Source organism: Pelobates fuscus, chromosome 7 (assembly GCF_036172605.1).
Source record: "Pelobates fuscus isolate aPelFus1 chromosome 7, aPelFus1.pri, whole genome shotgun sequence".
Classification (NCBI taxonomy): Eukaryota; Metazoa; Chordata; class Amphibia; order Anura; family Pelobatidae; genus Pelobates; species Pelobates fuscus.
This window is the reverse complement of record NC_086323.1, coordinates 98,205,604-98,232,791: the sequence shown is the minus strand read 5'-3', so window position 1 is coordinate 98,232,791 and position 27,188 is coordinate 98,205,604. Positions and strand designations below refer to the sequence as shown.

The following is a 27,188-nucleotide window of genomic DNA, read 5'->3' as shown; positions in this document are numbered from 1 at the left end:
TCAGGCTCTGCTCCCCACCACCAAGAAGGGATTCTAATTTTATTTTGCTCATTTAGAACTAAAAAATAGCAAGTTACTCCCCTGCTTGAACGCAGAATGTATTTGGTAAAGTGATTGAAACAAATATAATCCACTTTGCAAGAATGTCAGTTGAGTTCAGCAGAAAGTCAATCACTTGTCATCTCCAAGCAGTAACAATGAAAGATTACATTCGACGGTGTCCTTAAGGTAGAGAGAGACTTAATGCTACGTTTCAAAACAGGAAAAAAGAAGAAAGTGATGCAGGAAAATGAAGTCTGACATTAAAGATTCATGCTGAAGAAAATCTTTAAATAATTCATTTTTAGTACAGGAATATATATTTTTCCATTGACAGAAACGCTTTCAGCTGCAGTGCTTAAAGGTACAGTGACAGCAATCATAAAGTACATCTGAAAGATGGAGGAGTCAATAGCGCTATGTATTTTATATTTATAAAGTGCCATTCCTTTGAACGTTGGTAGGTAAGATTGTAGGATAGAGGAAAAGTGCCAAAGGGGTGGACGTACCATGATGTTAGAAAAGCAAAAAAACTCATGCCGTACTGACTGATAGCCTCTCTATCCCCTATCACAGCTATATTGAGCACTTACATTACAGTAGAGGAGGTACAGTAAGTGCAGTAGTTATACAATGTATAAATATTTTATTTATATAACACTAACAGGTGTTCTGAGCACTTTACAGGTTGTTACAGTAGAGGGGTGTACAGTAAGTGCATAGGTATACAATGTATGTATATTTTATATAACACTAATAAGTATACAGAGCCCCTTACATGTTTCATTACAGCAGAGGAGTTACACTAAGTGCAGCAGTTATTTTGTGTATGACTATTTCATTTATATAGCGCTAGCAGGTGTACTGAGCACTTTACAGGTTACATTCTAGTAGGGAGGTTGGGGGGGGGGTACAGTAAGTATGCATAGTTATTTTGTGTATGAATATTGTATTTATTTAGCTCTAATAGAGCTACTGGGAACTTTACATAATACATTCCAGTAGAGGGAGGTACAGTGAATGCAGTAGGTATAAAGTTGTGCATATTTTAATTAAAAACACTCTACATGTTACATTACAGAACAGGGAAAGCACACTAAGTGCAGTAATCCTGCTTTGTATGCTTACTTATATTGCGAAACACTGTTCCGATTACTTGGGACACTATAGTCACCTGAACAAGTTTAGCTTAATGAAGCAGTTTTGGTGTATATAACATGCCCCTGCAGCCTCACTGCTCAATCCTCTGCCATTTAGGAGTTAAATCCCTTTGTTTATGAACCCTAGTCACACCTCCCTGCATGTGACTTGCACAGCCTTCCATAAACACTTCCTGTAAAGAGAGCCCTATTTAGGCTTTCTTTATTGCAAGTTCTGTTTAATTAAGATTTTCGTATCCCCTGCTATGTTAATAGCTTGCTAGACCCTGCAAGAGCCTCCTGTATGTGATTAAAGTTCAATTTAGAGATCGAGATACAATTATTTAAGGTAAATTACATCTGTTTGAAAGTGAAACCAGTTTTTTTTTTTTTCATGCAGGCTCTGTCAATCATAGCCAGGGGAGGTGTGGCTAGGACTGCATAAACACAAACAACGTGATTTAACTCCTAAATGACAGTGAATTGAGCAGTGAAATCTATACACTATCTATACACTAAAACTGCTTTATTTAGCTAAAGTAATTTAGGTGACTATGGTGTTCCTAATGAAAAACAACTCAGTAGAATGTCTATTTGAATATGCAACATATTGAGTATAAATTGTGACCCTACAAACCAGCAGTCACAAGTGAATCTATTTTCAGTGTTCCATTTACGCGAAATAAAAATATTATTTATTAATTCTAATTATTATCATCTTTTTTGTTTCTATTTTTGCTCTTTTACTTTTATACATCACATTAATCACAGTGGGTATGTTAGTCCTGGCTAACAGCCGGGCGTCTTGTGACCCTGAGGATGTCTCCTGTAAAGTCCTATTTATAACTTCACGTTGACTTCAGGACTCCATGTCAAGAGCAGGAAGAGTGACAGAGACTCGCAGGCCCTGAAAACACACGCCTCTCCAGTATTAACAGAAGGTAAAGCAACAGGGTATTGTCAGTGTTAAGCTATGGGAAATCCTGGGGAAAAACTGGGGAAACAGGTTGTAATTCAAGAATTGTCACCATGGCTTGAACTTGTGTGACGTATTTTAACCTCTTTGCTCCTAAGAAATCCAGTGCTGTATACGTCCGCCCCTTGGTTAATGTGTGTCTCAATTAAATTGTGCCTCTGTGAGTAAATTAAAACATGTAAACTTATAGGTTAAAGTTTAGTTTCAGATAAAGCTTTTTTTTAGTTCTTAGTATTATTGTCTTCAGATATCCATATCTCATTTCTCCAGCCATTTCAGAGTTAGTACCTATTTTAGCAGGATTACTGCACAGGAAAACAATAGCAACATGGGTTAGTGCTGGATAGACTGATACTCTCGTACACTGGATCCCCAAGGCACCCCAACAGACCTGGATTTAGGTATTTCTCAGGTCTGTTTCTAACAACACCGGGATTGTTGATGTATCTTGAGGACTGGTTTGGGAACTACTGGGTTGCAGATACGTTATTTTAGGGTTGCTTGGACATGGACTACAACATTTTTTGTAAGACTTTAACTGGCTGAGACCTACACAAGCTTCTTTATATGACATCCAGTGGAATGTAAATAGAGGTTGCATAGTCGCTCGGGCCGCTCCCCTTCACAGGTTGCCAGGCTGAATGCTCTGTTCAGCCGCACAGAATGTCTCCACACAGACAGGTGGAAGGAGGAAATACTTGCCTGTTGCACCGCTGTCATAGAGGGCCGTTCGGACGCACGTGCTCTCTTCCCATAACAATTCGGATGCTACCCGCTCGAATGGCACGTCCTTACATAGACATAAATCAGGCAACGTCACATCCAGGGCCGGTGCAAGGATTTTTGCCACCCTAGGCAAAATAAAAATTTGACGCCCCCCCATATCAACTAATGCCAGTGCTGCACACAGTGTGTGTTTACATTAAAACGCCTGGAGGGACAGGCTATAGACACCAGAACCACTTTTGTCTACGCAGTGAATATGCAATGGTTCTGGGGACTATAGTGTCCCTTTAATGTGAGATTTGTGTCACTAATAATATACTAGATTGCCTACTTACAATCAGATGAGGATAGTGATGGGCTCTGGCTGCAGTTTGGCTCCACTGGTCTGGTGTAGAACAGGATCTCTGGAGGCTCTTTGTAACTGTGGTCACAAAATTCAATGTTCTGGGAGAACGGCAAGCAGCTCAATTTTTTGGGGCCCCTTACACAGCTCTTACACAGCTGGGCCCCAGGGCCCATAAAGCCCACCCATAAGTCCTCCCATGAGTTCGCTCACAATGAGTGGCGTGTGTAGGGGATGTGTTATGTGTTATTGTTCATGATCTAATGTGTGTGCTTATTGAATGTAGTGTATAGGGATACCAGTTTGTGTAGGAAATGCAGTGTGTTTGTGTGCAGTGGAAGCAGTGTGTTTTTGTGTAAGGGATGTATTGTGTGTTTCTGGTTGTGTGTAAGGGATGCATTGTGTGAATCTGTGTATGTAAGAGATGCAGTGTGTGTGTCTGTAAGGGGTGCATTGAGTGTGTGTAAGAGATGCATTGTGTTTCTGTGTGTATGTAAGAGTGTCACGTTTAACATTTGTTATGAAGGAACACAACTGCAGATTTCTTAGAGCTTGAATATTTATTAGAACAATTATAAGATATTGTGACTTTAAGTCCAGAATTACAGGCACTGTAGCTTTAAATAATAAAGGGTTTCTTAAGTCCAGAATTACAGGCACTGTAGCTTTAAATAATAAACGATTGCTTAAGTCCAGAATTACAGGCACTGTAGCTTTAAATAATAAACGGTTGCAATTAGAAGGTTCTGAATCCTTTAGAGTCTGTTTGTTGAGTTAACAAGTTAGGTGATAAGCAATTACAATAGTTTGTTCTGAAGCAAGACAGGTGCAGCTAACTTGAATAGTGGATAGGTTGAAGATAGCTGTAGCTGGGTTGATTGATAATAAGACTTTGGTAACAGGAAATAAAGGCTTTAGATATGTAACTCTTATCACAGAGGTTTAATGTTACTTAGCTTCCGGTAAAGAGAAAACAGGTTCCCTAGTTCTCCTCAGAGGCTGTTATATCCAATGATATGTGTGTAGAGAGTTCAGGCTTTAGTCGAGGATGAGGAGAGGTGCAGGGGACGTGTGTAGTCTTCCAGTCCGGTCCGGTAACAGATGGCTTTCACAGAGAAGTTTGTAGCCGGTTCGTGAGTGCGGTACGTAGTTCAATAATCCAGCGTCTATCAGCTGGTGCGGTCGCATTAAGTAAGGAGACCGTGTCATAAGGGGGTGTGGCTAAGCTCCGTGGAACCCGGAAGTAAGAGGATACCAGAATTAAGGCATGACAAAGAGAAGCAGTGTGTGTTTGCATGTGTGTAAAGGATGCATTGTGTGTTTCTGTGTATGTGTGCAAAGGATGCATTGTCTTTATGTGTAAGTGATGCATTGTGTGTGTGTGTGTGTAATGGATGCATTGTGTGTTTCTCTGTGCGTAAGTGAAGCATGTTGTCTTTCTGTGTGTGTAGGGATGCATTGTGTGTTTCTGTGTATGTATAGGGAGGCATTGTGGGTGTGTGTGTGTGTGCACGCGTAGTGTGAGCTCCCTGTCCTGTCCCCTGTCCTGCCCCCTGTCCTATAGAGCTCTCCCCTGCCCCTTATTGGTCTCTCCACCCCCTCACCCTCCCCTAGCTGTCTCTTCTCACCCCCTCCATGTTCTCCTCACCCCCCTCCCTGTGTTCTCCTTATATCCCCTTCTTCTCACTTTCCCCTCCCTGTGTTCTCCTCACCTCCCCCTCCCTCTGTTCTCCTCATCTCCCCTTCTCCTCACCCCCCCATGTTCTTCTCACCTCCCCCCTCCATGTGTTCTCCTTACCCCCCTCCCTGTGTTTTCCTCACTCCCACACCCTCCCTCTGTTCTTCTCACTCCCCCCTGTGTTCTCACTCCCCCGTGTTCTTCTCACAAACCCCCTGTTCTTCTCACTCCCCCCTGTGTTCTACTCACATCCACCCTCCCTGTGTTCTTCTCAACCAACTCTGGCCAGGGTTCTTCTCACGACCCCCCTATGTGCTTCTTTCAACACCCTCCTTGTTCTTCTCACTCCCTCCCTGTGTTATTCTCACGTCCCCCCTTCCTGTGTTCTCCTCATCTCCCCTTCTCCTCACCCCCCCTCCCTGTATTCTTCTCACCCCCCCTCCCTGTGTTCTTCTCATCCCCCTTCCCTGTGTTCTTCTTACTCCTCCCCCAATGTTCTTCTTACTCCCCACTCCCTATGTTCTTCTTACTCCCCCGTGTTCTTCTCATCCCCCCACCCTCCCTGTGTTCTTCTTACTCCTTCTCCCTCATGTTCTTCTTACTCCTGCTTCCCCTCCCTATGTTCTTCTTACTCCTCCCCCTCCCTATGTTTTTCTTACTCCCCCCCATGTTCTTCTTACTCTTTACCCCCCTCCTTATGTTTTCTTACTCCCCCCGTGTTCTCCTCACACCCCTGTGTTCTTCTTACCCCCCCTATGTTCTTCTCACCTCCCCTTCCCTGTTATGTTACGAAAGTAAACTGTACAAGTGAACTAAACTAAAAACACAATAGACACACATAATATCAACGGGTATACCAAGTACATGAGTTTGTACTAAAAGTCCTATTCGTAGGCCTGCATTGGTGTTTAGCGAAGGCCAATTGTAGGTAACATGTCCACTAGGTGAGTCTCAGGTCAGGGAGCCTGTCGCCTTCGGTGTCATGTCTCTGGGTGCAAACGGGGTGATGTCTTCCATGTTCCATATCGGGCGGGCGCCCATGGATGCTGCCGGCAGTGAAAGTCCCAACGACTGTAAGAAGGTAGATGCCTCAGAGACATGAGACATGGAGATCTGCTTCCCGGCATGTTCCGTTGTGAGGCGGTGCGGGCCCCATTTATAAGGGATGGAGTTGCAGGGTAACAGGACGGAGGGACCTGCGCCATGTGAGGGTCTGTCTGGATAGGTCTCTGTATAACGTTATGGTATCACCCTCAAAGGTAACTGTAGGTGAGCCTTTTGCAGCTCCCATTAGGGCCCCTCGGTCTGAGTCCCAAATAAATTTAATGAGCGCATCCCTTGGAGCTTCCTGGGGTGCCTTGGTCGCTTTGAAGAGACGAAAGCAGGAGCGTATAATCGCACTTGCTTCTCTAGCTGCACTGCATACCCTTGATAGTCCCGTTGTGCACGATCTTACAATTGTAAGGAAAATGAAAGATAGTTCAGAAGATTAAAGCTATAAAAAGAAAAAGCATGAGGAAGTAAAGAAAAGCAGTTAGGGGTGAGAGTGGGAAGGATGGCCTGAGCCGTCAATTTGTCCATTAAAAAAGTGTCCTTTATTTTATGTTTTATTATTGCTATCGTAGGAGCGTCACTCTGTAGCCAAACCTGCGCTAGGGCTCGTCTTGCGGTGAGGTTTATTTTGTGAAGGAGGTTTTGTTCCGTCCTTGTCCAATCATCCATGGATCTTGACAGCAGGAACACCCACGGGTCTAGCTTCACCTCTCTGCCGAACACTTCTCGCAACAATGATGCGTTCCGTTTCCAGTATGCCTGCGCCACTGGACATTCCCACCACATATGAATATACCCTTATGTCCGCAGCCCCTCCAGCAGAAGTCTGTCAGGTTTTTACCCATGCGGCACAATGTCACTGCGGTGTTATACCTCCGAAACAAGGTCTTATATGATTGTTCCTGCAGGGACACGCATACTGAAGATGTTGCTACTGCCTCCCATATTTCCTGCCATTCTACCCCCTCTAACACTTCATTCAAGTCTGCTTCCCACTGATCAATGTATTTAATATCTCCCCATTCCAGTGTGTGAGCACTTAGATGGGCGTATAAACAGGATATAAGGCCGTTCGGGAATTGTTCCCTTGAACACATCCTCTCGAAAAACGTCAATGGTGTCTGTGCCGCCTTTTTGATCCTGGTAGCTCGGGCATAGTCCCTAAGCTGGATATAGCGAAAGTAGTCGAAAGGTCTCAATGGGGTCCTACTATTCAATTCCTCAAATGTGACCATGGAATCATTTTCAAACAGTTGAAATAGTCTCTGCAACCCTGCGTTTTCTAGTCCCCTATAGGGGGACTCTAAAGTAATAGAGACATCCGCATGGTCCGACCAAGTTATGGAGCCCACTGTGGACTCCGAAACTCTGGAAACAGTCGGGGGGTTTACCAGAAATAGGTCTATTCTGGAATACGTGTCGTGTGGCTGTGAATAAAACGTATAGTCATTCTCGTCCGGATGTTGAGCTCTCCAGATTGTTGCATGAACGTATGCAATAGTTTGTCTTGTCCGCCTCTCCTGTGGGACCGGGGGATTCCTTTACAGGGCCCCCTATCAACTGCCGGGGACGGAGCAGCGTTAAAATCACCTCCCACTATCACCATTCCGTTGACAGTTGACAGTGCGAGTGAGAAATTCTTTGGACGGATCGTTGGGAGCGTACATGTTGAGAATATGGATTGTGTGCGAATACAAGGTTCCTGACAGCAATACAAAGCGCCCCCCTGGGTCAATGCTCACCCCGCTAATTCTGATCGGGCATCTACGATGTATGAGGATGGCTACTCCATTCTTCTTGTTAAGGGCTCTTGATTCATATGTGTTGCTATATGTGTGGTCTCTAAGGGCGAACCTGGCCGATTTTGGCAAGTGCGTCTCCTGTATGAAGGCTATATCCGGATTTAGATGTTTAAGTTCTCTAAACATAAGCCGTCTTTTCTTGGGGGCATTCAAGCCCTTAACATTAAGAGATACTAGTTTAGTAGGCATGTTTCCGTCTGTGGTGCGCCGCTATATGTAGATATCCTGTCACGTCTAGAGTCCTGGGCCGCCCCCGACCACCCCCCAGAGGAAGAAAGGAATGGATAAAGGTGAAAAGGAGAAAGGATAGAGGGGAAGGAGAATAGAAAACAAGTAAGGAAAAAAAACTTTGTACAAAAATCGCCTGGTCTTACCTTTAGCCAGACAAGATTGTGGTAGATGTCCCGTTGCCCCCAGTACTTCAAAAGAGCCCAGGAGTTTAAGGGACATGGACCAGCCAATGTGGGCACTATTCCAGTGCCAACTGAAACTAAATGAATAAACACTATGACCCGCATGGCTATAACTTGCAAATAAGGCGGCAGTAGCAGCTTGACAAAGTGCGATTATTCATATAATATAAACGCCAATGACCTACAACCAGTTGCTACATGCTTGAGATTTATTTAACCCCTTAAGGACACTTGACATGTGTGACATGTCATGATTCCATTTTATTCCAGAAGTTTGGTCCTCAAGGGGTTAAAGACATTTTTTTATTATTATTATTAAAGATTTCAAACCCCCCTTGTAGTCTGATCCCTTCAATGTTAAAAGGTTTAAACAGTATGCTAACAACATGACAATGAATCCCAGTAAGAGTTCACTTTACAGTCAGACTTTTAGGTAGGAAGCATAGATGCAAGCATGTGTTCACGTGTGGGTATATCCCGTAAGGGAGGGAGCGCTTTACGACCCCGCCAACGGCGATTCAAGAGGGCCCGCCAGTCGCCCACCCTGAGACCCTAAATGGAGTTATCGCCCCCCAGAGGCCTCCCTTGTTATAGCAATCAGGACCGAGAACTTCCACCCCTCCCCCCCTCCGAAAATCAAAAAATAAGCCATTACTAATGGGTCTGACCCCAGCCCCAGCTCCCCCACCCCCGACCTGGGCTTTCTACAGCTCCATCCCCAGTTGGATCACTCGTCGACTAAACTACGGGGAACCCCTCCGAGTGTGTAAATGCTAATCTTTGGCCAGGCTGCGGGCAACGGCACGTGGCAACCCAGTCATTAGCCCCCATACCAGCTAATTTCCCTCCTATACAGTTTCGGATGCGAAAAACACTTTTATACAGTGAACATAGATACATGGAAGCATATGTAACCGGATGTAAAAAGGGAGGAGTCTCAGTCTGCACGGACCTCCCAAGCCCTCAAACAAGCGGGCAGCCCTGAGGGACCGAGGGCTATATGCCGAGGGATCCCCACATCTCGCACCAATACTAAGAAAAACCCGTAAACCTCACCCCCCAAAACAGGTAGCAGGCAGCAGGATATCGCAACCCTAGCCCGCCCAAGATGGGTTTACAGGCCACTGAAGCTCCCCACCTGCTTACCCCGAGAACAAACTCGATCAACTCCCTCGGCTGAATTCCAGGTTAACCGTGGGTGGAACTGGGCCCCCGCATCAGCCCACCCAACAACTGTTCACATACCCGTCCCTGCTCCCGTTTCAACCGGGATCACCACTCCGCCAGCTATTCCACACGGGCCTCATTCTCCCGCCACATACCACTCACGCGGGAGGGGTTGGAGCTCCTCTGCCGCCAGGGGGAGCGCCGTCATCTTGATAGTGTCCTGGATCCCCAAGCTTCGCAGGAACTCCACCGGATTGCCATCTACTTGCAGGGTCCTAGTGCGCCCGTCCTGGAACGTGAGCAGACGAAAGGGGAAACCCCACGCGTACCGCACCCTGTGCTTCTGCAGAAGTTCCGTCACCGGACGCCACAATCTCTGTTTCTGAAGGGTCGCCGGTGTTAAATCCTGGAACAGAGTAAGTTCAACGTCACCATATTTAATTGGGCCCTCACGGCTATGCTTCATGAGGGCTTTCTTTGTCTGAAAGTATAGGAATTTGATTATAATGTCTCTAGGGCGCTTATCCTCTGCCCGTTTCTGTCGGAGTGCCCTGTGGGCTCTTTCAATGTGCCATTGCGGTTCAGGTACCTCAGGGAGAAGTGGTTTCAAGATAGCTGTCACCACCTCCGTCAAGGATCCCTCTCCTTCCCTCTCAGGTAGACCCCGCAGCCGAACATTGTTCCGTCGGCATCTATTCCCCATATCATCCAGGGCGGTCTCCACCATCATGAGCCTCGAGGACAATCTGTTAATATGCGTTGTAGCAGTGTTGTGAGCCACTACTGTGGACTCCACCCGCTGTTCAAGCTCTGCCGTCCTCGCACCCAAGGCATGGATTTCCGCCTTCACTTCCTTTGTGTTTCTCGCGATCTCGGTGGCTAGGTAGCAGCGTACCTCTGCCAAATTTGCCAAGATCTGTGCGGTGTTTGTCTCTGACACCTCCGATGATGCCACCACGCCAGGGCTGGGAGGTGAGCGTGGCACCTGCAGGCTCTCCCGTCTGCCATCTTGAGGAGTAGATCGCATGGCGCGGGAAGCCGCGAGCATTTCGGACACAGTAGTGCCCTTTTCCGCCGGCTTTTTAGGCTATTTCTTCAGAGCACGTTTATCCATGTAGGTTCCCCCGTATATTTCCCAGGTTAGGTCAGTGTTTATTCGCTAAAGTTAGCTATTGGCCTCGTGGTCCCAGCGGAGCTTCACTTGGAAACGTCCATCTTGCTCCGGCTGCAAACCACGCCCCCTATTCTATTGTTTCTATAGGAGTTTGTTATACTATTTTATCTTTTAGTCCAATGTTATTTTTTTATTCTAGACCAAAAAAGGATTATGTGTTTAAGAACAAAAGTCCCCTGAAATTGGGCTATTCTTTCCTTTATTAGTTCATGGTTCAGCCATACTAAGTTATTAGGATCCTTCATATCCATCAAATTTTGTTCAATCAAGAACCAGTCTTCAGAGAATTGTAAACTTGTTACTAATAATATGCTCCATACAGTAGAGTGGCAGGCTGCATATTGATCAAATAAGCATGAAAAACATACTATGCAAAACATTATATTAATATCCCACTGGAATGAGATTCTTCAGCATAGTGCTCATTCAATTAGATAAAAATTACAATGGCAAGACAGGAAACTAAAGCAAAAAATAAAACCCTACATGGCATAGAATTGGGTAATCATAGCCACTGAGAAGACCAATGGTTTGGGATGCAAGCCGCCATGTGGCTCTAAGATTCAGCCTATTCCAGCTACAGGCAAACTATTTTGCTGGGTGTATCAGCACAAGTACGTGAAGGAAGAGCCATCCTCCTGCCCCAGGCCTGTTGCGACTGTTCTGAGCCACAGACTCAGGTCCAAGTCCTTCTCCAGAGAGGGGCAATGGAAGTCCCAGATTAATTGGGCCCAGGTTTGGCGTTTGGTCCTCAGTGGCATGGTCAGTGTCGTGGGGGCAAACACCCTGTGGCCCTCAGTCTGGGTGGGCAGTTGTAGCAAGTGGCTTGCTTTGGAGCGATTGTGCTGCCTGGAGGGGGTCCTCTTGTTTCTCACCCCAGCATTTCCAATCTCCCCCAGTAGGCAGAAGGTGTGATGCGGAACAGTCTTCCAGACTAGCCCAGAAGTGTTCAAAGATAGTCTCCAGCAATGTCAGGAGATTGCTGTTATGTGCAGGTAGCTCTATACCTTCGGACGCCATGCTCCTTCATGTAAGATTGTTTGTGTCCACCATGTCAAGCAAATCAGGCCTTTCACAATGTCTTCCCTCAGCGTAGCATGTAGGGATTCAGCGTTGTCGGCCGGCCTTGTCTTATGGTTTTGTGTAGATCAACACTCCACTGGGGACTGGGATATCCGCCACCTCTCCGGGGGAGGGGGTAGAGGGACTGTGAATAGGCTTCAGCCACTTGTGCGCTCCAGGTTGCGAAATCAGCCGCTTCAGTTGCCGAGCACGGAAGGCCGCAGATCCAAAATGAGGTAAGTGCTTAGCAGACCACAGCAATTCGGACAAAAAAAACATTGCACGCAATTAAAATTTCAGTCAGAACCTCTAACCAAGTGGCTTATGTATTGCTGTAGGTGATTTAGCTGGTGTTTGAGATTTATTAGGCCGTAACTATAAGAATACACTTCCGGACATCTTCAGGCTGTAAGGCCCTGGCCCAGGAATTTTGTAGATCAGTCTAAAAGTGAGCAGAGGAATTTGTTCATAGTGTCAGGCCCAGTGCTTCTGGTTCTAAGCTGGTAGTTCCAATGTGGTGGGCAGTAGTGCTGTATTCTATAGTCTCCAGGTAACATTTAAAGGACCACTATAGGCACCCAGACCACTTCAGCTTATTGAAGTGGTCTGGGTGCCAGGTCCAGCTAGGATTAACCCTTTCTTCTATAAACATAGCAGTTTCAGAGAAACTGCTATGTTTATAATAGGGTTAATCCAGCCTCTAGTGGCTGTCTCATTGACAGCTGCTAGAGGCGCTTCCATGCTTCTCACTGTGATTTTCACAGTGAGAAGACGCCAGCGTCCATAGGAAAGCATTGAGAATGCTTTCCTATGGACTGGCTGAATGCGTGCGCGGCTCTTGCTTCGCATGCGCATTCAGCCGATGACGACGAGAGGGAGGAGGAGAGTCCCCCGCCCGGCGCTGGAAAAAGAGGTAAATTTAACCCCTTCTACTCCCTAGAGCCTGGCGGGAGGGGGGCCCTGAGGGTGGGGGCTCCCTCAGGGCACTATAGTGCCAGGAAAACGAGTGTCTTTTCCTGGCACTATAGTGGTCCTTTAATCATAGAATATATTATTCAACAGTGATTCAACACTGCCTATGATTAAATACTGCCTGGATGCCATTTTTTTTTTTTTTTTTTTTAAACTACATTTTTATATTCAGTATTTTTAAAATTTGAACAACGTAGTAAACACAAAAAAAGATAAACAAATATGTAGAGGGAGCTACCACAAGTCAAAACATCACCTTGCAAGGGTAGACTATCACTCCCACCCAGGAAGAAAATGCCTCAATTTGATCATGTTTTCTTATACTATAGAATACAAAGTGACAAATCTAACTTTAGTGGTGGTCCACCACATAAATCATCTTATGTCAGGACATGATCACACCCAGGGCCGGACTGGGAATTAAAAGCAGCCCTGGAAAAAAACATTTACCAGCCCCATAATGCATCGCGCCAGCATAGTGTGCAGATACAGAGTTAGAAAAGAGAACTTAAAATTAAAAATTATTACTCCAACGTAAAAAAAAGCACTCATAGGCTTCAAAATAAACAAAAGTGCTGATTTATTTTAAGCAGACGTGCCTTTGCATGTAATCAATGTTTCAGCCAACTACCTTGACATATTAAGGAAAGCTTGGTAATGGGACTGAAATGGTGAATGTATGTAGGGCACAACTGTAAAAAATGAACGTTATCTTGTTTATTTTAAAGTCCTGTGGGTGCGCTCTTCACTTTAAATATGTTATTGTGCTGGAGTATGCACCTAGCAACAAGACTGGGCCAATACCTGCTCATTATATATGGAACATATTAATGAAATTTCTCTGTGTATTATGCATATATAACTGTACATTAATATATGTGTAAATATACCGTATATACTCGAGTATAAGCTGAGTTTTTCAGCACATTTTTTGTGCTGAAAAACCCCAACTCGGCTTATACTCGAGTCAATAGTCTGTATTATGGCAATTTACATTGCCATAATACAGACTTGGGGCTGTGGGGGCTGCAGAGAGTATACTTACCTGTCCTGCAGCTCCTGTCAGCTCCCTTCTCCTCCGCGCCGTTCGTTCAGCACCTCGGTCAGCTCCCAGTGTAAGTCTCACGAGAGCCGCGGCTCTCGCGAGACTTAGAGTGTGAGCTGACAGAAGAGCTGAACTGACGGCGCGGAGGAGGAGGGAGCTGACAGGAGCTGCAGGACAGGTAAGTAAACTCTCTGCCAGACCTCCTCTCCCCCCACTGAACTGCCAATGCTGGACCACCAGGGAAGGAGAGCCCCCCTCCCTGCCATATATCAAGCAGGGAGGGGGGACGAAAAAAATATATATTAATAATAATAATTAAATTAAATAATAATACAAAAATAATAATAATGAAATTAAATAAAAAATAATAATAAAAAAATGTAAATAATAAAAAAATTAAAAAAAATTGCAGACCCCCTACCAAGGCTCTGCAACACACACACACACACACACACACACACACACTGCACACATACACACACACTGCACTCACACACACTGCACTCATACACACACACACTGCACTCATACACACACACACTGCACTCATACACACACACTGCATTCATACACACGCTGCATTCATACACACACTGCACTCATACACACACTGCATTCATACACACACACACTGCACTCATACACACACACTGCACTCATACACACACACTGCATTCATACACACACTGTATTCATACACACACTGCTCTCATACACACACACTGCATTCATACACACACTGCATTCATACACACACACTGCACTCGTACACACACACTGCATTCATACACACACACACTGCACTCATACACACACTGCATTCATACACACACACTGCATTCATACACACACACTGCACTCATACACACGCTGCACTCATACACACGCTGCACTCATACACACGCTGCACTCATACACACACTGCATTCATACACTCACACTGCATTCATACACTCACACTGCATTCATACACACACACTGCATTCATTATACACACACTGTAAATAAATATTCAATTAATATATTTTTTTTAGGATCTAATTTTATTTAGAAATTTACCACTAGCTGCTGCATTTCCCACCCTAGTCTTATACTCGAGGCAATACGTTTTCCCATTTTTTGGGGGTAAAATTAGGGGCCTCGGCTTATATTCGGGTCGGCTTATACTCGAGTATATACGGTAATAGGCATTTTTATATATATATAAAACTAATACACACATTAATATACATGTCATATACCAATGGAGGATCCAGAGCCTGATCCCGGGAGGGGCACTTGTAGATTAATTAAAGAAAAAATCCATGCACAATAACCACTACTGCTCTGTGTAGTGATTATGGTGCAAGGAGTGCCAGGATCCCCTCTGTCAGGGTACCTGAAGCCTCTACCTCCGAAAGAGGTAGAGACTTAGTAGTTTACTCCTCCAGCAGGTCGGCTTCCTCCATCCCTCGCGGCTCTCCTAGACACTCTCACACCGGCCGCGAGGGATCCGTCTCATTTTATGACGTCACGCACGCTGCCCGACGTCATGACGTCAGTCCGGACCGATCTGTCACTCAAGTGACTGGAAGCCACTCAGGACTCGTCGGAGGCGGGTATACTCACTGTAACCAGGGTATTTAAACCTGTTTCTCCCAGTCTCTCATTGCCCTGTCGTGGTTCTAGCCTGTCTAGTCACACAGTGCTCTGGCGATTTCAGTTATTCCTTTGGTTCCGACCCGGCTAGTTTGACTTACTCTGTTTCCCTCTGGTATCCTTGACCCGGCTTGTTCCTCGCTCACCTGTCCTCTCGTTCCCTCGACCTCGGCTTGTTTCTGACCATTCTCTTTACTCTCCGTACGTTAGTCCGGCCATTCTAAGGTCCGGTATACGTACCCTGTCCTGTTTGTACTTTGCGTGTTGGATCCCTGTCCCGATCCTGACATTACGACAGGGCCAATGGATCCTGCAGGTACAAACAGTCAGGTTGGTCCCTCTGATTCCAGGTTTGACGCCATGGAACACAGAATGGACCAGATGGCACTAGCACTACAGGCGCTATTATCTCGTGCCAATAACCCACCTGAGGAGATCCGTACTACTTCCATCTCTCCTGTAAGTTCTGGTCTAGAGGTAGCCACTGTAGGTGCCTCTTCCCGTATTACCCCACCTGTACGTTATGGTGGTTCACCAGAGAAGTGTCGTGGTTTTTTGAACCAGATTAGTATCCACTTCGAACTACAACCTCGCTCCTATCCCACAGATAGGGCGAAAGTTGGATTTATTATCACCCTACTCATTGAGAAAGCTCTGAGATGGGCCAACCCACTATGGGAGAATGATAACCCATTGGTATATAATTATAATTCCTTTGTAGCTGCATTTAGAAGAACTTTTGACCCTCCTGGTAGGAAGGTTAATGCAGCCAGATTACTGTTGCGCCTGAGACAGGAGAACCGAACACTTGTGGATTATGCACTAGAGTTCAGGTCTCTGGCGGCAGAAGTCAAGTGGAATGAGCAGGCTTATATAGATGTATTTTTGAACGGGCTATCAGATATTATCCTTGATGAGGTTGCTACTAGGGAGCTTCCTGAGAATTTAGAGGACTTAATTTCGTTCATTTCTCGTATTGATGAGCGTTTAAGAGAGAGACAGAATACTAGAGAGAGGAACTTCAGACCTGCCTTTAAATTAGCCCCTACATTTCAAAGTCCTGATTCCAATACCTCACTGTATCCTGAACCTATGCAGATAGGCAATACTCGCCTCTCTGAAGAGGAGAGGCAGTACAGGAGAAGAGAGGGTTTATGTATGTATTGTGGAGCCAGAGGTCATTTGCGTCTGAATTGTCCTACTCGCTCGGGAAACGCCCGCACCTAAGTTTCTCTAGAGGACAGGCCTTGGGTGTTTCTATTTTGTCCTCTACGCATAATTATAAAGATCACAGGCTTCTGCTACCAATTTCTTTAACGTGGGAGAAGGGAATGCTAAAGACCATGGCCTTGATAGATTCCGGAGCTGCTGAGAATTTTATCGACCAAGTCTTTGCTACTAAACACACTATCCCATCCCAGTTAAGGGATACACCCTTGGCCGTTGAGGCCATAGATGGTAGACCTTTACTTGAGCCTGTTATCTCTCGTGAGACTATACCCATTAACTTAACTATTGGTATCTTACACGAGGAGAACTTATCACTTATGCTCATTTCATCTCCTTCTGTTCCCATAGTCCTGGGCTACCCATGGTTAAAGAGACATAACCCTATTATCGATTGGGAATTAGGGGAGATAATCTCATGGGGCCAGGGTTGTCAGGAGAGGTGTTTACGCAGGGTGTCTCCATTGGCTATGATCAACACACCAGATAGTTCTACCCAGTCTACAGGGAGACAGATACCTCCTCTGTACATAGACTTGAAAGCAGTGTTCGATAAGAAGAACGCTGATACACTACCCCCACACAGGACCTTTGATTGTAAAATTAATCTTTTGCCCGGCACCATGCCCCCCTGAATTCTGTTTTAGAGGAATATATTCAGGAGAATTTAGACAAGGGATTCATTAGGAGATCCTCTTCTCCCGCCGGGGCTGGATTTTTTTTTGTTAAAAAGAAGGATGGCTCACTCAGACCATGTATTGATTACCGAGGTTTGAATAAAATAACCATTAGGAATGCCTATCCGATCCCCTTGATTACCGAGCTCTTTGATCGGCTAAAAGGTTCTAAGATTTTCACCAAGTTGGACCTCAGAGGGGCATATAACTTGGTGAGAATTCAACAAGGTCACGAGTGGAAGACGGCGTTTAATACCCGCTACGGGCATTATGAGTACACGGTCATGCCTTTTGGCCTTTGTAACGCACCGGCAGTATTCCAGGATCTAATTAACGAAGTTCTTAGGGAATTTCAACAGGATTGTGTTATTGTATACCTGGATGACATTCTCATACACTCTAGAGAGATTGAGACCCACCATAGACAAGTCAGAAAGGTATTACACAAACTTCTACAACACGGCTTATACTGCAAATTGGAGAAATGCAGCTTTGACCAGACCCAGATAGATTTTCTTGGATACGTGATTTCTGGGGAAGGCTTTAAGATGGATCCTGACAAACTCCAGTCTATTCTAGATTGGCCATTGCCTAAGGGACTCAAGGCTATCCAGAGGTTTATTGGGTTCTCCAGTTATTATAGGCGCTTCATTAAGGGTTACTCTTCTATTATTGCACCTATTACCAATATGACCAAACAAGGGGCTGATACTAAGACTTGGTCTACTGAAGCTCTCGTTGCTTTCAAAAATCTCAAAGAACTTTTTGCTTCTGCTCCAATATTAGTCCATCCTGATACATCCTTGCCGTTCCTACTTGAGGTCGATGCCTCTGAGACAGGAGTAGGTGCCGTTCTCTCACAAAGGTTGGGGGTGGATAAACCGTTACATCCTTGTGGTTTTTTTTCCAAGAAACTTTCTGGGCCTGAGAGCAGGTATGACATTGGAGACAGGGAATTGTTAGCAGTCATTAAAGCCTTGAAAGAGTGGAGACATCTATTGGAGGGCACCTTACATCCGGTTACTATTTTGACGGACCACAAGAACTTGTCCTATATTGGGGAGGCTAAGCGTTTGTCCTCTAGGCAAGCTCGTTGGTCCTTATTCCTGACTCATTTCAATTATGTACTTACTTACAGACCTGGCTCTAAGAACTCTAAGGCCGATGCTTTGTCTCAACAATATGAACCTTTCACTATATCTGAACCGATTCTTTCTTCTATAGTTCCTAAATGCAAGATTGTTGCTAATACGAATCTCAGGATTCATTCCCCGTTACTGGCCGAGATCATTAAGCTGCAACATCTAGCACCTAAACAGACTCCTGAGGGTCGACATTTCGTTCCTCCTACTCTTCAACTGGAGCTGTTGCAATGTTTCCATAACAGCAAGATGGCGGGACATCCTGGTATCCGCAAGACGTATGCTTTGATTTCTAAAGACTTCTGGTGGCCTGCTTTACGTAAAGATACTAAAGATTTCATCGCTGCGTGTGAAGTGTGTACTAAGACCAAACAACCTCATACGCTCCCAAGTGGATTCCTGCATCCCTTAGAGGTACCAGAGAAACCATGGTCTTGTTTGGCCATGGACTTTATTGTCGATCTACCTATCTCTAAAAAACAGACTGTTATCCTCACCGTGGTTGACAGATTCACCAAGATGGCCCACTTCATTCCCTTGCCTAAACTTCCATCCTACCAAGAGTTGGCAGAGATATTCGCGAGGGAGATTTTTCGCTTACATGGGATACCTTCCCAAATCGTATCTGACAGAGGGTCCCAATTTGTTTCCCGTTTTTGGAGATCCTTTTGTTCTCAACTAGGTATTAAATAAAATTTCTCTTCTGCCTATCATCCCCAGTCTAACGGAGCTGCTGAACGTACTAACCAAAAGATTGAGCAATATCTACGTTGTTTTGTTTCCGAACACCAGGACGATTGGGTCGGTTTGATTCCTTGGGCGGAGTTTGCGCACAACAATCTCGTTTGTGACTCTACTCATTCAAGCCCCTTCTTCATGAACTATGGCTTTCATCCATCTATTCTTCCCTCGGTTTCTCCTTCCCAAGGTGTACCGTCGGTTGATGTACATGTTGCCAATTTGAGGAAGTTGTGGGATCAGACTCGACGAATTCTTCTACACAATTCTATGCTGGTTAAGAAACACGCCGATAAACGTAGAAGGGCGGCTCCGATTTTCGTTCCAGGCGATAGAGTATGGTTAAGCACTAGGAATATTCGGCTTAAAGTTCCTTCCATGAAATTCGCTCCTCGATATATTGGCCCTTACAGGATCTTGACTCGAATTAACCTAGTGGCGTATCGTCTAGCTCTCCCAGCTGCCTTACGCATCCCTAATTCCTTTCACGTTTCATTGTTGAAACCCCTAGTTTGTAACAGATTCTCCTCCATGATCGCCCCTCCTCGCTCTGTTCAGGTGGAGGGTCAGGAGGAGTATGTGGTTAACTCCATCATTGATTCTCGTATCTCTCGGGGGAGAGTACAATATTTGGTCGACTGGAAGGGATATGGTCCTGAGGAGAGAAGTTGGGTACCACAAGAGGATGTTCATGCTCCTCGCCTTCGCAGGGCGTTTCACTCACGCTTTCCGTCTCGTCCCGGTTCCTTCCGCCCGGTGGGCGTATCTGAGAGGGGGGGTACTGTCAGGGTACCTGAAGCCTCTACCTCCGAAAGAGGTAGAGACTTAGTAGTTTACTCCTCCAGCAGGTCGGCTTCCTCCATCCCTCGCGGCTCTCCTAGACACTCTCACGCCGGCCGCGAGGGATCCGTCTCATTTTATGACGTCACGCACGCTGCCCGACGTCATGACGTCAGTCCGGACCGATCTGTCACTCAAGTGACTGGAAGCCACTCAGGACTCGTCGGAGGCGGGTATACTCACTGTAACCAGGGTATTTAAACCTGTTTCTCCCAGTCTCTCATTGCCCTGTCGTGGTTCTAGCCTGTCTAGTCACACAGTGCTCTGGCGATTTCAGTTATTCCTTTGGTTCCGACCCGGCTAGTTTGACTTACTCTGTTTCCCTCTGGTATCCTTGACCCGGCTTGTTCCTCGCTCACCTGTCCTCTCGTTCCCTCGACCTCGGCTTGTTTCTGACCATTCTCTTTACTCTCCGTACGTTAGTCCGGCCATTCTAAGGTCCGGTATAAGTACCCTGTCCTGTTTGTACTTTGCGTGTTGGATCCCTGTCCCGATCCTGACACCCTCACCGAGTAAGTAGTCAAACCGTTTAAGAACAGTTTGACAACTTACCTGGGGTCTGCTGGGATATGGGGCTGTAGTAGGGTATAGGAGCAGTGGTGCAATGTGTGAGGGGTGCAGTGTGTGTGAAAGGTTCAGTGTATGTGTGTGTGGGGGGGGTGTAGTGTGTGAATGCTTAGGGTGTGTGGGGAAATGTGTGTGTGTGGGGGCTGTGTATGTGTGTGTGGGGCAATGTGTGCATGGGGGCAGTGTGTGAATGTGTATGGTGTGTGTGTGGGGGCAGTGTGTCTATGGGGCTAGAGTTCACTCTCAATACTGCGACCACCAGGAATTCATGGTGGTCGCAGTGGTAAGAGTGAACTCTAGCCCATAGCTCCAGGGCTAGAGTTCACTCTCGTGAGAGCGGCGGCAACGCTCTGTGCTCGTGCAAGAAGGACGCAGAGGAGCCGGCTGCCCGCACGGTGCCTGTGGAACGGGGAGGGAGATCGGCTGGCAGGGGAGAGCCTTGTGGCGGGGGGGGGTCTCCCCTCTCCTTCCCAGTCTCTCTCTTCCCCCTCTGCCTCTTTCTCCTGCTCCCCTTGTGTGTCTCTTTCCTTTCTCCCTCTGTTTCTCTCTTCCCCTCCCCTTGTGTATCTCCTTTCTCCCTCTGTCTCTCTCTTCCCCCTGTCTCTTTCTCCCCCCTTTCCCTTTGTCTCTCTCTCCCCCACATCGCTCTTCCCCTCTGTCTCTCTCCCCCACATCTCTCTTCCCATCTGTCTCTCTCCCCCCTTCCTCTCTCTCTCCACCTCTGTCTCTTTTTCCTCCCTCCACCATCTCTCTATCCCCCCTTCTTCTCCCTCTGTGTCTCACTCTCCCCCCTCTGTATCTTTCCCCCTCCTTTCCCTGTGCCTATTCCCCCTCTGTTTTATTTCCCCCCTCCCATTTACCTGAGTGGAGTGAGTGGGGCCAGCCGCATTCCACGCTGGAACATATTCCCAGAATCCTCTTGGGTTGTGAGGCCATCAGTGTCATTATTAGCTAATCCTAGGTCTCGAGCCACATTTTGAAGCAGTCGGCATCAGGGAGAATTGGGAGCCGCCTCTGTGCATACCAAGGATTACCTTCTTTAAGGATAAAAGTATTTTCCGTCCTAAAATGAAAAGAATATATAAAATAAGAGGGGTTTTGTTAAGAACTAGCATTCTGTTAGAGAAATTATTCATCTCCAGGCATTCAATATGGGAAAATTGTTTAGACTTTCTTGGTGGGAGATAAAGATAAAATATTTGGGTTGCATCCCAGTTATGAAATATTAATCCTGTCTACAGCTTTGCATGCAATATAATATTTAGATGAGACGACAAGTGATATTACCTGAAATACATAATATTATAGTAATGTGTTATATGTGTATACATTTACATATATACATCTAATCTTTTGCCCTCACCAGAAATGTTGTTTTCCTAATTATCTTCATCTTGTGTTTCATCTCCTTTTGGTAACAGGATCAATAATAATTCAACAAAAAAAGTGTAATAAAAAACATTAATTTCCCATCATGGAAAATGGGTCCGAGCAGAAGAAGAAACAGCTCCATGGCATCAACCTATTGGATCATATAAACAGAATGAGAGAAGCATCAGAGATGATTGATATTGTACTAGTGGCTGAGGGCCAGAGGTTTCCATGCCACAAAGTGGTATTGGCTTCCTTTAGTCCTTATTTTAAAGTAATGTTCACATGCGGTTTGGTGGAATGTAACCAGGGGGAGGTTGTCTTGCATGATGTAACGGCTTTAAGCGTTTCTATTATATTGGAATACATGTACAGTGCAGAGCTCAGTATCAACAATCTTACAGTTCAAGGTGTTGCCACAGCCGCCTTTTTTATGCAGATAGACAATGTTTTCCATATCTGCCAGAACTACATGACAGACCATATGGATTCATCAAATTGCATAGGCATCTATTATTTTGCCAAGCAGATCAGTGCTGAAGATCTCGAAGACAAGGCCAAAAAATACTTGTATCAACACTTCAGTGAAGTTGGCTTACATGAGGAGATATTGGACATTGAGTTTGAGCAGTTGATGGGAATGATTATGTCTGATGACCTCAACGTGTCCCGAGAAGAAAGCATTCTTGAATTAGTTCTACGTTGGGTAAATCATGGAAAGGCTGTACGTTCTCAGCACCTTATTGATCTTCTGAAGCAAGTGAGATTGATACTTGTGAATCCCTCATTCCTTCGAGAAACCAGAAAGAGGAACACTATACTACTGTGTAATTCACAGTGCTATGACATGTTTGAAGAAGCACTAGCAACCATTGAAAAGTCAACGCAGGTCTCTCTAACTCTGCGTTATGGCATGGAGACAACAAGCCTTCTTCTTTGTCTAGGGAACAACTCTATGGGTATCAGGTCAAAATATGGAAGTTATGCAGAGGCTAGTTTTTGCTTTGCCCCTGCAACAAGAAAAATCTGTTTCATCCCATCACCCAAGCAAGGAGAGGTATTGGGCACAGTGTTGGCTGGTGTCATTACAAATAACAATGATATTATCTTAGCTGGAGAAGCCAGTGCTGTCCGACAAGCAAGACAAAAGGTCAGAAGCGTTGAAATCTGCAGGTATGTTTGGAATGCAATATTATGATTATATTTGCTACAGTTATTTAGTTATTTGCTTGATGTAAAAACAATAAACAAAATACGAGGTACATTTGAAAAAAGCTTTGTTAAAGAGACATGCACTTGTGTTTTTTCAGATGTAGGAAGCAGAGGCAGCTCTCTAATTAGGAGGTTTAGGCGGCTGTCTGGGGCCTCGCGGCTGCCTAAACCACCTTAGGGTGACCGAGGACCTGACACCAGGAGGGGGCCCAGCGACTTGCTGGATATGCCGCTGGGTGCGAGGCCTCTCTGTGCCATCTGCCTGGGAGAAGAGCGCCAATCCCAGACACCGGTCTGCAGCTCCGCAGTGTGCAAAGCTGCAGACCATGTGTCTCATGAATTCTGACCAATCAGTGCATTCCCGCGGGTTACCACGGCAACACTCTGACTTGATCTTGCGAGATACATGGTCTGCAGCTCGGCACACTGTGGAGTTGCAGACAGGCACCCATGGCCACAGGACCACCAGGGAGAGAAACAAGGTATTTAATCATCCCTCCCACCCAGTATCCCCTCCCCCCCAGCATTAACCCTCTCCCTCCCAGTATTAACCCTCTCCCTCCCAGTATTCCCCCACCCCAGCATTAACCCTCTTCCTCCCAGTATCCACCCACCCCAGCATTAACCTTCTCCCTCCCAGTATCCCTCCCCAGCATTAACCCGCTCCCTCCCAGTATTCCCCCCCACAGTATCCCCCCACAGTATTACACCCCCTCACAATATTCCCACCTCACAGTATCAACCCCCTCCCTCACAGTATCACACTCCCCTTCCTCACAGTATCACCCCCTCCCTCACAGTATTACCCCTCTGTCCCACACAGTATCACCCCCTTCCCTCACAGTATCAACCCATTGTCCTACACACTATCACCTGCAAAACGTAGGGTATGAACTATAGTGTTTAGTGAATAGGACTTAAAGGCCCAGTGCGAAATGACATGGGCTGATGTTTCGGTGGACGGCTCATTCACCTCACTGCCACATTAAAGTGGGTCATCAGTATGAAATATAATAAAGAAAAGGAGGGAGAGCAATATATTAAACAACAACAAAAAAGTCAAATGGTGTTAAATTGGTATCATGAAGCAACATTAAAATTAAGTTACGGAGTCCCATCCTCTAGTGGGGACAAAAGGCGTTGCAAACATCCCAAGGATCTCATGGGGTGGTACTGCAAGGCCGAGGGCTGCCATAAACTTCACAGCTTCGTCTGATGATGCGGCTTTATAGGTATTTTCTGCCATGTAAGCCATGAGGGCACTAGGAGTAGACCAACGATAGTGGATGTCCGCTTCCAGTGTCTCCATTGCAAAGTGCAGCAGGTAAGATCTTGATAGAAGGTAAAATTATACGATTCAAAGTCCAGAGGTGTTTTATCTCAAATTACTTTTAGCAGTTGAAAATGGACTATAATGTCTCTAGAGCAGTGTTTCCCAACTCAGTCCTCAAGGCACACCTACCAGTCCAGGATTTAAGGATTACCCAGTTTTGTCTAAGGTGTTTTTTCTTTTTTTTCTAAAAACACCTTAGACAAAACTGGGTAATCCTTAAATCCTGGACTGGTAGGTGTGCCTTGAGGACTGGGTTGGGAAACACTGCTCTAGAGGAATCAGCTGGTGCTTGTGGCAACCCAGTAGATTTCATCTATAGTGATCTATTTCACCAGCTTCATTGGCAACATTGAGGCCATCAATTTCCTCAGCAAATGTGGGAGCTCTTCAGAAGTCACTGTCTCTGCCACCCCTCTAATTTTAAGATTCTTCCTCCGGTGTCTGTCTTTGAGGTAATCTGCTCTGAGGTTGGTAGGAATAGGCATCTAAACCCAGTGATAAACCCAGCCATATCTGCTCTGCCTGTCTCAGGTCGCAGCACAGGCTCAAATCTGGCATTCTCTGATCTAGCTCTAGCTGGAGTCGGCATCAGAGTCCACGGGTGTGTCCACCTAGGTGTCAAGCAGCGATATAAGGTTTCTTCTGCTCAAGGCTCTTGGCTTGGGTGAGTGGTTGCCGGAGCGTCTGTGCTGGGATGCGGGTGGATGCTGCCGAAAGTACTCTTTCAGCTGTAGGGCTTTCTTTACCGTGGAGCCCGTGAGTGGAGGTAGGGATCCTTCCACAGCCTCAGTAGGGATTCCGCCTGTAGGCTGGTCATCTCGGGCGTTCTCGTGGAGGCTTAGGTGGCAGCCATTTTAGCTCCAGAGTGCGGGGGACTGGGTGTGGATTAAATTGTAGCATTCCCCTCCCTGCTGTCGTGGGCCCTCCAGTAGGGGCCGGGATAACCCCCACCGGTCCAAAAGGTTGGGGGGGGAACGGGACCAGGACCACATCAGAGAGCCGGTGTGTGATAGCCGGGGGAGAAGGCAGGATGGCGGCCATCCACCCTGCTCCTTCCTCGATTAGGCCGCAGACACCAAAGTCTTTTTTCGCCTTCCCGGGCTCCAAAAACTCTCAATCCCGGGGTTTGCTGCAGCAACGACAGCCATGTAGTGTTTTTGTCATTATTCCGGGCTCAGTTTAGCTCAGGAGCCACATATTTCAGCTTATAGGGCTGAGTCCCTCAGGAGCCTCTCCTGCATGCGACCGGTCAGCATGGCGGCCTGGCCCCACCCCTGACACAGGTATTTTTAACTCACAGATTTCCCAGCATTACTGCAAAGATAGATATCTGAAAGAAAAAAAAGAAAACAAGATTGATTAGATACTGATGTAAATGGGATTGCTTTGCCACTTTATCTATTCCACCTAACATATACAAGAACCATTTAAACTTAATATAAACCTAGCATACACTGAAAATGAGTATGTGGTTTTATTTAGCTCTGATAATAGTGGAAGGGTGAGTAAGCCTTGTCATAACCTCTGTATTATGACTGTCATTATCTGACACTTCTAGGCTTTTATTTTCATATATTTTGAACAATCAAAAGCTATACTTTAAGAAAAGAAAATATTATTTTCCACTTATCAAAATACTCCAAAATTCTGCACTACTTGCCTTCAGCAGAGAATCATTGTACCATTGTACTTAGGGTATTGTCTATAGATAGCAAACCGTGTTCATTTCTTAAATTACACACCTAAAACAGGTCACGGAGTTCCATCTCTTCTTCTTTTAAATCTTTCGCTGTCTGTACTACAGTGACCTGTATTTTATCCTCTTTATACTCTATTCTTTTGTTCTAGATGTTATTGTACATAATAGGATTTAGAGCAAAACGTTATCTAGAGGAGAGGCCATGCTGCTATGAATGCTGTAGAATGAATAGACCTGTTCCTTGCTGGTCATGTTATAAAATATGTCAATGTCTAACAAGCATCTTATTCACTAGGTATCACAACAGGGGCAACTACTGCTGGGAGCGACTTTGTAGTGCGGAATACAGAGAGCTCTATGCACTGGGCAGTGTCCATAATGAGATTTATCTGATAGGTGGTCAAATGAAATTGAAAAACCAGTACCTCGTCACCAATTGCGTGGACAAGTACTCTGTAGAAAATGACACTTGGAGAAGTGTTGCACCGCTGCCTCTGCCTCTGGCATGCCACGCTGTAGTGACACTAAACAACAAGCTGTATGTCATGGGAGGCTGGACTCCCCAGGTTAGTGAAGAAAAAAAACAAAAAAAAATAATGTTACGAGTCGGAATGTTTGACGTGCATGTTTGGCCGCAATAATATACGATGTCAGGAAAAAAAAAAAAAGTCACATAGTCCTAATTAAAATAAGTTTCCTAAAAAAATGATAAATAAAAAAACAGGTAGGCTTAGCATGATAGTCAGTTGAGCCACTCATTTAACATAGCTGTAATACTAGTTCTTGAATTAAAAGTTAAAAATTAATTATTCTGGCTATGTCTACGCACAGACATGGTAAGGTGATTCTTATATCTAATCAGAACAAACTGTTACATTCTAATTACAACGTGTTCCTCACCTTTCAACTCTCTGAGGGTAAATTAATTAGCATCAGTCTCCTCTTTCATTTTAAATATAGTGGTTGCCAATGTGTGACCTCTAGCTCTCAAAGTTACAAATAAATAAGATTGTTCCACAATAGCCATTAGTAACCTTTTCACTCATTCTATATAGGATGAGTGGAACTGCAGCTGAGGGGTAAACTATTTATTCCATAAAGTCCTACGAGGGCAGTCTCGTTTCACGTTTCTGATTGGTGGAGCATACATGTAGT

The 27,188-nt window shown here is 45.5% G+C and overlaps 1 protein-coding gene across 1 annotated transcript in view; it reads left to right on the top strand.

The window, feature by feature from the left end:
- The first annotated feature begins 2,035 nt into the window (after positions 1-2,035).
- KBTBD12 (kelch repeat and BTB domain containing 12) overlaps positions 2,036-27,188 on the top strand; it is a 126,741-nt gene continuing 101,588 nt past the window's right edge. The window contains exons 1-3 of the mRNA XM_063427384.1: positions 2,036-2,119; positions 21,840-22,962; positions 26,329-26,599. Of these exons, the coding sequence (XP_063283454.1) occupies positions 21,893-22,962; positions 26,329-26,599 (1,341 nt within the window). The 5' untranslated portion in view covers positions 2,036-2,119; positions 21,840-21,892. The remainder of the gene's footprint in view (positions 2,120-21,839; positions 22,963-26,328; positions 26,600-27,188) is intronic.